This window comes from Clarias gariepinus, chromosome 20 (assembly GCF_024256425.1).
Source record: "Clarias gariepinus isolate MV-2021 ecotype Netherlands chromosome 20, CGAR_prim_01v2, whole genome shotgun sequence".
Classification (NCBI taxonomy): Eukaryota; Metazoa; Chordata; class Actinopteri; order Siluriformes; family Clariidae; genus Clarias; species Clarias gariepinus.
Window position 1 is genome coordinate 4,312,041 of NC_071119.1, and position 13,677 is coordinate 4,325,717.

General features: G+C 36.8%; 1 protein-coding gene across 1 annotated transcript; it reads right to left on the reverse strand.

The window, feature by feature from the left end:
* Positions 1-5,568: 5,568 nt before the first annotated feature.
* Positions 5,569-8,616, reverse strand: LOC128508221 (CD209 antigen-like protein E). The gene is made up of 6 exons (XM_053479444.1): positions 8,538-8,616; positions 8,373-8,453; positions 8,060-8,287; positions 7,837-7,976; positions 5,817-5,923; positions 5,569-5,707 (listed from the first exon to the last, which is right to left on the reverse strand). Exons 1-6 carry the CDS (start codon positions 8,614-8,616, stop codon positions 5,569-5,571), a joined length of 774 nt encoding a protein of 257 aa, XP_053335419.1.
* Positions 8,617-13,677: the final 5,061 nt, after the last annotated feature.

Here is a 13,677-nt window from a genome sequence, read left to right on the forward strand (position 1 = left end):
GCTCCAGCAGGCGGCCACTGATCCCTCTCTCTCTGATCTTTCACTGATCTTTCACTGATCTCTCTCTGACCTCTCTTTGATCTCTCTCTGAACTTCTTTTGAGAATCTGTTTGATCTGACCTGAGATCTGACTGCTGCCAGGCCCTGATCTTCTTCCTCCAGCTGTAAACCTGGAATGCTTATTATATGGGAAGTTACACTGATCATGGTGTCTGAAGCCACGTCACTCTTTTCCCATTCTTATTTATTCTTTTTTTAAAAAGAAGTCATTTGCATAGACCCTCCCCCCGACTAATTCCGGGCTTAGGGCTTATTATTATAATTTTTTTTTCCAACAAGGCTCATTAAGAGAATTAAGCCGATTTACAGAATTTAAATATATAAAAGTTTTTAAACGATACAGGTTTATTTTCACCATTTATAAAAAGCTACAGGGGTTAAAACCCCGACTCAGGTAGGGGAAACACATCATGGCCAACACTGAGCTCGTTTAGTGTGTGTGTGTGTGTGTGTGTGTGTTTTACATTAAACGTCTCCACAAAACGACCTTCCGTATCGGTGTGATTTTATACTAAACTGTATCACACAGACGTCGGGCATCTGAAACTCGCTCGCTGCTAGGCATCCGCGCATGCGCACGCACTCCCGCGCGGGGCAGACGCACGCGCGCCCGCACGCACGCACACGAGATTCAAAGGTGCTTTTTCTGGCAAATAGAATATAATAGATTAGAGCAGAATTGAATAGAATATAAGGAATAAAAAAAAAAAAAAAAACAGGAATAAAAAAAGAAATTTTTAAAAAAGGAAGTAAAATCCAGTGAGGAAAATGTAAAATAATAATAATAATAATAAAAATAGATACACAGTTTTACAATTTAAGGTGAATAAATGAGGTAAAATGGTATCAAAAAATGTGAATATACTGTTTCCATGTGCACGTGCATGATGATTGTATATACAGGTGGGAACGAAACTGTACATAAGGTATATAACCTGCAAGTTATAGAGATAATAATAGAGAGAATAAACCAGTACAGCATATACAGTAACCAGCAAATATTATTACAAGAGAGGATGAAATGAATGAAGGATGTGACCACAGTGCAATAAAGACATATGTATATATATATATATATATATATATATATATATGAGCCTATTTATAGTGATGTCAGCAAAGGAGATCCCTGTCCTCATGCAGATTTATTGCAGTTGGGAGAAAAGACTTCCTGTAGCCTTCTTTGTCACAGCAGAGCCGAAGCTTTACTCTTACTGAAAGTGCTATACTACTACTACTACTAATAATAATAATAATAATAAATATACACATAGTGCTTAGCACTGTCGCCTCGCACCCCTAGGACCAGGGTTCGATTCCCGCCTTGGAGTCTGTCTCTGTGTGGAGTTTGCTCGTTCTCCTCGTGGGTTTTTGGTAGGTTTCATCATTTTAACCATCATTTTAAGAAAATCAATGCATTTGAAGTTTTTTAAACGTATATAAACATGGTCACAAATAATAACCCTGTCTGGTCGATTCTGCTTATCATTTTTTTATCGACCCCCCAGGGCCATACTCTTAATTTCTTCGTGAATTTGCATATTAATTCTTCTCAAACCTCATTGTTTCTGTAGACAAAACATCAATTGCTGGAGATTTTAATATTAATTTTGAGAATCCAGAAGACCCTCTGAGACGTTCAGCATTTATGTCCATTCTGGACTCAGGAGCAGGACCCACTCCTAGATTTACCACTAACATTCAGATTGAATGTAGAAAATATAGCAACATTTCCACAGTCATTTAAAGTGTGTCTTAGTAATAATGCACTTACATTGCCACGCTACCGCAAAAAACGTCAATTTGCATCAACTTTATCATTATTCTCCCTGAATTATCACCGTCTGACCTCACAGAACCACTTGACTGAATGTTTAAATTCAGCGTGCCCTTATACTCTAGATAATGTAGCTCCACTAATAAGAAAAATAATTAGAGGAAAAACACCCTATACCAGGGAACCCTTGTATAACGATCACACACGTACTTTAAACTAGGATGTTAATGGCGCAAACTAAATTGTTAGTATTTCAAGTAGCATGAAATGAAAGCATAAATTAAAAAAAACTCCTCAATATAGCTCTCCACTCTATATATACAGTTTATATAAATTCTAGTACTATGACTGTAATACTGCAGCTAAATTAACTAGGTATAAGACCACTAAGGAAACATACACATCAATAGCATGCAGTAGGGAAAACTTTATCATTTTTTCACTAACAAAATATCAGGCAAAAAATTTGCTTTGGTTGGCTTTAAAATTAGACAGTTTAACAACAAATGAGATGTAGGTGGTATCAGATCAGCACTTAGAATATTTAATTTCCACTTTAAGAGACTAAGAGATTTCAGCAATATCATCAACTTGTGCACTACAGTAGATGCCACACGACTACTCAAACAGATATACTGTACCAGAAAAAAAAATAGGAGATAAAAATTTGAGTCTGGATAAGGGTGTCTGCCAAATGCCATAAATGTAAAAGTAAACGGTTAAAGTGGTAAATGACCTCCTACTAGCCTCTGATCATGGTTGCGTCTTTTTGCTTTGTGTTGCTTGACCTTAGTACAGCTTTCAATACCATTGATCATAAACCTCTCCTTAATAGATTAGAAAATGTTGCAGGAGTTACAGGAACGGCCCTCTCCTGCGTCAGGTCTTATTTGACTGATCATTATCAGTTTGTAGATGTAAATGGTGACTTTTCTTCGTGTACTAAAGTGACGTTTTATGTTCCACAAGGTTCTATTTTAAGCCCACTTCTATTTCCTCTGGGGAACATAATTCGTAAGCATGGTATTATGCTGATGATACACAGTTATATGTCTCAGCAAAGCCAGATGGGAAAAGCCAGATTCATAATGTTGAGCAATGTGTGAAGGACATAAGACACTGGAGGGTTATTGAACTTTCTCCTACTTAACTCTGACAAGACAGAAGTACTGGTACTAGGACCACGGGAAGCTTTCTGATCATACAGTAGCTCTGGATGGCCTTTCTGTTCCATTATGTGCAGCAACAAATGACCTTGGTGTGATTATAGATTATTATATAATAGTGATTATATATAATCTATATTACATTATAGTGATTATAGATAACAATCTCTCATTTGAAGAGAATATGTAGAGAATATTACCAGGATAGCATTTTTTCATCTCAGAAATATTGTCAAGGTAAGAAATATATTGTCACTACATGATGCAGAAAAATTAGTGACTTACGATCTGCCACGCCTACTTCGATCAAAGGATGCAAACTGCCTGTTGGTATCTCATATCATAAAAACCACAGCGGTGGGCAGAGTTTTTTTTAACAAAGTTAAGGAATAAAATTATAATTTATGTTTGGGACTCAGGCACAGTCTCAGTGTTTAAGTCTAGGCTGAAAACCTATTTATTTAGCCAAGCCTTCTGTAAATAGGTCTGTCGTAGATAAAGATGCAGATCTTGTTGACGTAGGAGTTTTATGGTGAGCTGATATTTTTGGATCCTGTCTTCGCCCTCTTTAATTGATCAATTAGGCTTGTTGACGGTGAAATGACAGGTTGTTTTACTTTCCTGGGAGTCATCACGTCATGTCAGAATGGATATTTCCAGTGGAAATGTTCTAACAGATATCCCCAAAGTCTTGTTTACACGCTCTAACAATTTCACATCACACTGCTTCCTCAGAGAGAAGCAGTTTCAAGACAGTCACTTCCTGAAGCTGTAAGTGTTGCTATTTTTATGTTAGCTATTGTACTGTTTGTTTAACAAGGTAGCTTGCTGAACTCACCCGTTACGTGTACAGTAACTTGTATTGCATGCTGAAGCAGGATAGTTCCTCAGACTCGTTATATTGCGGTATTTTCTAAATCTTTTTAAAAATTGGTGCTAAACTTCTAAAGCTAATTTCAGTTGCATTAAAGGTAGAGTCGATGGTGGTAACTTGGCATGTTTATTTAGCATCTTTATAACATTGCAGGTCAAATAAACTGTACGTACGGCAAAGAATTGGCTGCTAATAATTCTGGGTGTAAAAAGGAACATTTTTTTTATCCAGGGTTCATGTCTGGATTGTGTGAAAGCAGTCTCACAATGAGAATAATAGCCATCCAATATTAGATAACTAGCTTGTTCATATGACTAACCTAGCATTCTTTAGCCTTCTTTTATTCTTTAGTTTATTGCTAGTTTAGAAACTCTAAGTTTGAAACCCACATGAAAGAGTTTAAAGATGCCGCTGCCATTTCTTACCCGGGGAGTCAAACGAGCAAAAACTGTTCATGCTCTTCAGGTGGGAGGGATGCAAACCATGCCAATTTTGGACATCTGTGAGCTCATGTATGTTCGATTTTCTCTAAATGTACTATGTACACTGTTCTGTGCTGTCATATGATATAGAAGGGGACTGGCCATGAGGAAACAATAATATTACAGAAAATTGGTGAAATACAGAGTTATATTAAAGTATAAAAAAAATAAAAGTACACAAATATAGAAATGTGAAATATACAATAAATCTGCTCAGGAGGTTAAATGATTTTATAACAAAAACTTAACATTTATTTAAGAAATATAAAATGCTAGAAAAAAAAACATGAGTACACAGCGGGAAAATTCCTTGATCTACAAAAAGCATTTGATTCCACTGATCACAAACGTTCATTACCAAGTTAGAAAGATATGCTGTCGATGGGTTAGCATACGATTGGTTATGTACTATAATTATTTATAATATCTGCAATATAAATAATGTGAATTCACAACTAATGAAGGTAAACTACTGCTGTGGCTTTTGCAAATATTGTACATATGCATTTAAACAGAACAATTGTTATAGTGTAGGTAAAGGACATTGAGCCAAAGTCAAACTACATTGATTATATTTGTACATGGTGTCCCAGGTAGAAAACTTAGAAATAAGTTTGGAATTCATATGGTGTCTGGAATTTGACAAATTTGGGAGTGATAACAGATAATGAGTTGAAAAACACAAAATCAATCACTTCAAAGCAAAAAAACAAATAAAACCTGTTGCATTATTATACAAAGCTCAAGCATACCAGGAACGCTTACATACATTATATTTTTCACTTGTATTTCTACGAACAGTTTGACAGCAGAACGAGATAAATGCCATTTTAAGACTTTTACTCATTTTGGCAAATTGGTGTTTGCGAACTGCTTTTAACGTTTTGAGCAAAACATTTTTATTTTATTTTTTTTTTTCAAAACTGCAATAACAGAGTTATTCTAATTTGCTGTCAAACTGTTGGGAAACTGAGAAATATAAACAAAAATGCTAAAAAAAATAAAAAATTATATACAACTTGTTAATAAAGCTAACTATAACGACAAAAAAATCAACTACTTATTCAACTAAATACTTAAAAAACATATTTGTAGATTTGAAAAAACTATATAAATGATGTATAAAATAAAGTGAGTATGATTTGAGAGGATAACTTATCATAAAGTGTAATGTAACATGCTGGTTTTAACTCACAGACTAAAATTTATTTATTTTTTCTCACATATCCAAACAAACTCATTTTGACAGTCATTTTCAACCAAGAGTTGTGTACCATCTGGCTGCTGTACAGCTATCGCGCAGTCGTCTTTACCTGGATTTCTGCTGGATTCTTTATACATCCAGGACCTGAACAGGGAATCAAAGGATTGTGTGTTTCGTTTCTTAGAGCAACAACATTCAAAAGTAAATAATTACGTCATGAGTAGAGTTCAGTTTAGTGATTTCTTAGTCTTACACTGTGGTCAGTGGTGTACCGTCCACCCATTCCCACCTGCCCTCGTTGTCCCTGTCATTAAGACCAATCCAAGCCGGAGTGCTCCCCAAAATTTTAAAGATGAAGTCCTGCGACCATGAGATAACATGAAAACACAAACATGACTCACTCTAAAATATGTAAAAAAATATATATATATATTTATTGTCCCTGTAATGCAAAAAAACTATGCTCACAGCAAGAATTACAAGAATTATAATGAAGACCAACCAAAAGCCACATAGACACAGACAACAGATATAAAACAAATAAAAAATAATGACATTTATATGAATAATCATAAATAAATATTTATATATCAGTCATCATACTGTCATAACACTAATGAAAACAATAACTACTAACAGAACCGATTGAAAATGTAAGCATAGCAACAATAAGCAGAATAGCACATTTTGTTTAATGATGGACAATTAGAACCTTAAGATGTTTAGCTGACTGTAATAAAATGTTAACATTGGAGACGGATTCACGGATTGATGCATAGAATGTGTCTCGACAAGAAACAAATTTAATAACAAGCAGAAAATCCAGATGGTGGTCAGGGTTAGCGTGTAGCGTAAATTTTTAGACCGTAAATTCCTCTGCTTCACCAAGACATGTCTGAACTATATGGACAGAACAATGGAGTTGGGGAAGTCAAGGGAAGGTCGAATTTATCTCCTACACACCCAACCTGGGGCTTCTGGGGCTACCTTGGACATAGTCAGGGATGTTTATATCCCACCTCAGGCAGATAGAGACAGTGCCTTACAGTACTGTATGTGAACTACATAAGTCTCTCCATCAACACCAGACTCCCAAACTGCCAAACTTCCATCAACATATTACTTGACTCACCAGGTGCAAAAGGATATTGGACCATACTAGCATGCTCTACTTTGTTCTAAAGCAATAAGACACAGTCTAATAAAGCATTTGCGGCATTGCACCATGCCACTTTCTTAGTCGCTGCTATTTCTAACAAAGTCTCAAACAGGAAGCTCTAGTTCAAATGAAGTTCAGAGAGTCAAGAACCATTCTGATAACATCAGTGAGTTTGGATGAGTGGTTGTGAGGGTTATTGGGAAATTACCCAAATACGACACTGTTATGATGGGTTGATACCATGAACCAGGAGAGAAGCTTCCAAACCCGTTAGGAACAACAGAGCTCCAGAAGAGAGATTGGACTGTTTCTGAAAACTTCGTTTTCATATCACATAGGCGCAGTTTCTGTCACATTTACACCTTAGTTAAGAAGGTCCATCAATGTTTTTACTGCTAAAACTGCCCTCCAAGGAAGTTTTGTACCTGCACTATCATAAGCATCCTCCTGGCAGGAAACAGCACAGCCTGGTTTGGTAACACCACCAAGCAACACCTGGATAGTTCCAAATGGAGTGGAGTGATCACCTGAGTGCACCATATAGACCAACTTCCCTTACCTGCACTCAATCTATAGTAAGCTCTACTCGACCAAGGCCAGGATGATGGCAGGTAAAAGGACCTCAGCCATCTGAAAAATGGATTCATATCTCTATTCTTACCAGATCACAGGTTTATGAGGCTCCTGAACAGTTCAACAGAAAAGCATTCACCCTGTCATCAGGAGATTGTGAGTTTAATGACAACCAACTGTGTTGGAACAAAAAATTAATGGCAATACTAGCCAATTGTGTTCAGGTAAGTGTTTCTGTTCCCTGGTCTCACGTTTCGCTGGAAGTTCTGGTTGAGAGTCTGAACCCTGGAAAAAAAGGAGGAGGAAGATACTGTACAACTCCTCATTGGCTCTGTGGTTGCTTTCAGGGAATGAAAAATCTTGCTAAACATGATTGGCTCATTTTTTTGCTTGCAGGAACTCCTGGCCACAGTTGGTTGTCATGGAACTGTTCAGAAGCCCCATTAACCTGTAATCTGCTCTACCTTCATCAACGTTGCTCTTAAAGAAAATCACCTTAGAATTTAACAGCACTGTTATAAGACAATTTCTCATAGGTCACCTGTTCCACTTTGCTGTTTATGATCACCAGGTTGCCGTTCTTTTCGATGCAGTCATCTTTGCTGTCAGTCCAGGTCTTCCTTGCTGGGATGTAGTAACTACTGGAGCCGTATGTTGTCCATCCAGCGTTTACCTGAGTATCTGAGCACATAGCGGAACATATTACCTGTAGCATATCGATTGTTTTAGTCTCAAATAGAAGAGGCTTTAAAACGTTTACTCACGAAAAGCATCCAGCTCGTTTTGAAGTTTGTCTTTCTCTTGCAGTAACATGTCCATCTTATTCCATACCTCGTTGTTGTTTATCTTTAGTGATTCTAATTCTTTCCTCAGTTTCTGAACTATAGCTTCTTTTTGCTCTATCTCCGTAATCAGGGTGTTATAACGAGCCAGCAGCTCGTCTCTCTCTACAGTCTCATTGCAACACGTATCGTTCTTTTCCGGAGAATCAACTGAAAGTAAGGAACAGAAAAAAATGCCACACATTCTCTGATTAAAATACCGATTGTTCTACTTTGTCTTAAAATCTGAACCTACCGTGCAGTCTCAGGACGATGTTAAGAGTCGCCTGAAGAATACACATCACCCCCAGACATAACGCAGTCATCCAGAACGCTCCTAAAAGATTCACAACGTACAAGTTTATTATTTTTCTTCGTGTGTCTTTATACAGTACAGTACAGTATAGATATGTTTTCATACCTCTGTTCTGGGCTGCTCTCTGTTTCCTCTGGAACTGACGCCATTCTTTACGAATATCAATTTCTAAATCTGACGCCATAGCGATCGGGAAATCTGAGTCTGTCGGGAGATTTTTTAGCAGTTTGACTCGCACAGGAGTCTGGATGTGCGGCTGTATAAAAGAGTGAGAGAGAGAGAGAGAGAGAGAGAGAGAAAGAGAGGGAGAGATACATGTTGCACTATAATTGGTTGGAGATTGTGTAAGATTTAGTGCCGGCAAAGAGTAAAATAAGCAATTTCCATCACTCAGGATGATGGAAAGCTGCTTGTTCTGCACATCTGAACTCGGGTTCATCAGTTCTCCGATGGTCTTTGAGGATCGGGGGTTGTTCTAGATCATAGTGCGGCAAATTAAAAAAGAACGGAAGAAGAGCAGACAAGGAGGATATAGGAATAGTTTTGCAGGTGGTATGAATATAAAGGGAAATATTTCGTTTTAGGGTAAAAATTATCTCAAATTAAATCAGTTATTGAAATAAAAAAAATTTAAAAAAAAACAAAGTTAATAACGAAAATTCTTCTCTGATTAGCCAAAAGAAAAAAAAAAAGTCAATGCCCGTAATGTCTCTGCACTGATGTCTAGGTCTGAATCACCAGAATATTTTACAGCCCATTAAAATGTGACATTTATACCAATTTTTTTAAAAATAAATAAATAATATATATTATTTAAAAAAGTCACATACTGCAATTTTAATTTGCTCCTGGTTTTATATTGTTGAACGTACAGTATTATACTGTATTGACCACCATATGGTTATTTTGGCCCCAGTGGTGAAACACTTACAGAGAGCTGTTTACTGTCTATTTTTAATACATTTCATTGAAGGGTGTTACCAATACCGCAGGGTCAAAAGTTTAAAAGCTGCTCTCTAAGTACTCCGAATGACACTACAGATCAGATATGGAACGTGTGTGTGTGTGTGTGTGTGTGTGTGCACCTTATGTGCACCGCTCATGTGTGACTGGTGAGAGATTGTGTTAGATAAAATTCTGTGACAAACAGCAAAATGAGCTCTTTTTTCCAGCAGCCATGATGTGTAACTGCGGATGCATAAACACCCACTGCTGTACACTTCAACATGGACAGACTTGAATTTTGCCCTGGAATCTTTTTTTTATTTTTCCAGGCATGATGTCATCCAGTTTTATTATTTATCATTTTTTTCTGCTATAATGATTTATATTAGGAATACATAATGAAGCACCGTGGTCTCGCGCCTCCAGGGTCCGGGTTCGATTCCCGCCTCGGGGTCTGTGTGCGTGGAGTTTGCATGTTCTCCCCATGGATTCTGAGTGGGTTTGCTCCAGGTACTCTGGTTTCCTCTCACAGTCCGAAAACAGGGAGGTTAGGGTAATTGGCGTTCCCATATTGCCCGTAGCGTGTAAATGAGTGTGTGTGTGTGTGTGCCCTGTGATGGATTGGAACCCCACCTAAGTCTCCTGGGATAGGCTCTAGGCTCCCCGTGACCAGGGGTGGGTAGTTTTACTGCACCATACTTTTTACTTTTACTTAAGTAGATTTGTGAGAAAGAAACGCTACTCTTACTCCGCTACATTCGGCTACACTCAACTCGTTACTTTTCTAACCATTTATCCTACTGTACACATCCGGTAGCCGGTAGATCTACCGCATGACTGTTCCACCAATCAGACGCAGCAGCAATAATCACATGACTTCATTCGACCAATCAGCCGAAGTAACAATAACCACATGTAGTCACATGACCCCACACAAACCGGTGGCATAGCGGGAATCGATCTTCAGCGGTAGACAGCGAAAAAAAACATAAAATTAGCAACATTAGTAACAGAAAAGGATGAACACCTCGGGCCTCATATACAAAGCTTGTTTCACTTACACACAGTACAAAAGAACAGGTTCATACTGCGGTGTCTTATCTGTCTGCCAAAACTGACACTTAAGCAAATAAAAATCTAATTATTATCATAAAAAATAAATAAACAAATCAGACATTATGATGAAACAGTCACTCAGTACTTGAGTATCTTTTTACAGAATTCTTTTTTACTCTTACTTGAGTAATATTATTTTGAAGCACAACTACTCTTACCTGAGTACATTTTTGGCTACTCTACCCACCTCATATTATGAATAATAACATAATAAAGTAAAAGTTTCACATGATTCACATTCGGGTCATAATTATAGACGAGCTTAAGGTGGAAAAACGTTAAGAGAACTGATCTCAGATCTGCAGAATAGACGTTTTTTCCCCCCCTGTTCGTTACATCATTTTATCTAGCACAATCTCAGATCACAATCACAGAGCAACACACAGACACACACACTGTAGGCATAAACCAGGCATGTAAGCTGGTCTAATAAAAAAAAGGGGGGGGGAGGGTGATGGGGGTCTCCCCAAGGCATAACAAGATTCAACCACGCCCCTTGAATGTGCCACTTATCAGTTTTATAGTTTTAAGATAAACCACTTTTTTGTATAATAATTGTAGCAATGTAATGGTAACTCTGGCCAACCAGGTTTCTATGATAAGATATAAGGAGTGAAGGTATGATTTGCTCCACTGTCCTTGTAATCTCCTCTTGAGGCGACTCTTTTAAATAAAGTGAATTCTATCATTAACTTCTCATCAACAAATTAATTAGAGATATAATGCATTTATTTAGGAGTAGAGTGAAAGATACAATCTAACATACAGCAGTGTTGGATGTGAATTACAGAAAATAAAACATGTCATTACAGCGCTCATGAAAATATGTATTAAGATCAAGATAGTAATATACACACCTAAAGAATTATCAATGATCAATCAGCTACTGTACAAATTACTGTACATATTTCCATTGTGTTTGTAAGCTACCATCTTAAAAACTTTTCGTTTTACAAAGAATCAAATAAAAATTGTTTTTAATCACAGATCCAAAAATTATGGATGGATCAATTTCATCGTTCTATTTGTTCAAGACAAGAAAATCTTCTGGACTGATGTGATCTCAACAAAGTGCTCTCAACATGCGCACAGCAGATCAGCACAAACAGAGCTTCTGATTAAAAACAAAACAACACAATTGGAACAAGTACAGAGGGTTACCAGTCTAAAAACAACATAGAAGCATGACTGAAGTTTACCGTATCTGAACAACGCAGTGGCGGGACCTTAACAGAGCTTTGTGTAAATGAACGCCCAAGAACCTCAATTAACTAAAGCATTGTTGGAAGGAAGAATAGACCAAATGATGTGAGAGACTGATAAAGTCATACAGGAAACCATTACTTTAAGTTATTGTTGCTAAATATGGATCTCCAAGCTAATGAATCAGGGGGTACTTGCCCGCATTTTTTTTTCTGTTTTGTTTTTTCAGATCGATGTGCGGCAATAATTGCTCCTCTAAGACCATTGTTTATGTATTTCTTGGCACTGTATTAACACACACCTGAATACTCCAAATCAGCAAACTGCCTAAACTTCTGCTTTATAGAAGTCTGCACACCTGCTGATGATCAATTAATCAAGGGCTGATGATTAGCAGCACCTGGCTGTGACTTAACCTCCTAAATCCTGTGGAAGCAGTAGGGGTACTTAGCATTGCCCAAATGTTTTTTTTTTTTGGCTTAATTTTTATTTAACAAATAACGGCATGGTCAAAAAGTTATATGGTACTGTTTATCTGAGGTTGTCTTTGCCTAATACTGAGACCCGCTACAATCAGGGTGATTTTTGGTATTTTCTTACACAAAAAAAATATACAATTGATAGAGGGGGCACTAACTTTTGCCCACGACTCAAGCACAGGTGTAATTATTGATAAATCTCACCTGTACTTCTCTGCTTTTTATGATCACCAGGTCGGCTCCTCTCTGTCTGCTTTCATCCCAGCTCCTCTCCTCAGTAGACATGAAGTCAAGACTGGACCTGAAGATGGTCCACCCCGGCTTCCTGGCTAACAACTGCGTAAATCAGGTTTGATATCAAGTTAGCAAACATTAAGATACATAACATTGTGGAACTAAAATCACTGGCCTTAGGTAAAACAATACGCTACATATTATATTTTGTTATTAAAATAATTAGCCATGTCAACTAGCAAGTATTAACTATACTTTGTATTTACACACATTAGTCAGGTTTACTCACAAGTTAGCATACAAATCAGGCTAAGTATAACCTTTTGTATTTAAAAATTATTAACCAGGACAACTAGCAAGTTAGCAAACCTTAGGCTACGCATGACATTTTTTAAAATGCTGTTTAAAATAATTAGCCACATTAACTAGCAAGTTAGCAAACATTAGGCTAAGTACTATATTTTGATTTATTAAGTTGGCCAAGTTAATTGACAAGTTAGCACACGCTAGGCTAACTATTACATTTTGTTATTAAAATAATTAGCCACGTCAACTAGAAGTTAGCTAACATTAGGCTAAGTAATATATTTTTATATTAAAAGAATTTACCATGCTAACTAGCAAGTTAGCAAGGATTAGTCTTAAAATTATAATTTGCTATTAAAACAATTAGCTGTTAACTATGTAGCAAGTTTACAAACATTAATGTAAGCATTATATTTTGTTAGTAAAATAATTATCCATGACCGATAAAAGCAAATGAAGAGCGCGAGCTTTATTTTTTTAAAGGAAGCATGGACTGGACAATCAGCTTTAGGAGGCCAGGAAGATGTGAGAGACCTACAGTTGGCAGTAATGCAACCTACTGAATTCCCTACCGCTGGTAAACAACAAGAAACAAGTAGAAGAAGAAGATAAGTCATGAAACATGAAGCTGACATGTGACATGACTGGCTACAAATAAATACAACGTATAATAATTTTTTTATTTTATTCATATTTATATTTAATAACGTAATTTATTGTCAACAAAGTTTGGAAGGATGAGCATGTTCCCAATAGTCAAGTAATAAACAAATGAGAAAAATTTCACAAATAGTATAAAGTATATAAAAGTACTGGATCCTAATAGTTTATAGTACTGACCCTGGCACAGTTTTTATCATTGTGGTTGGTTCACCTCAGTTCCTGAAACCAAGACAATAAGATTTTGTATTCAAGTGCCTTCAGTTCTACGACTTTAACTCATTTCATTCTGTCTTTATTCA

What these genes read in the sequence shown, in the direction of transcription:
- LOC128508221 (XM_053479444.1), bottom strand. Translation starts at nt 8,616, where the DNA reads ATGGCGTCAGATTTAGAAATTGATATTCGTAAAGAATGGCGTCAGTTC. An exon ending in GAGAGCAGCCCAGAACAGAG is followed by an intron (nt 8,454 to 8,537) that starts GTATGAAAACAT and finishes TGAATCTTTTAG; the next exon opens with GAGCGTTCTGGATGACTGCG. An exon ending in CATCGTCCTGAGACTGCACG is followed by an intron (nt 8,288 to 8,372) that starts GTAGGTTCAGAT and finishes CCTTACTTTCAG; the next exon opens with TTGATTCTCCGGAAAAGAAC.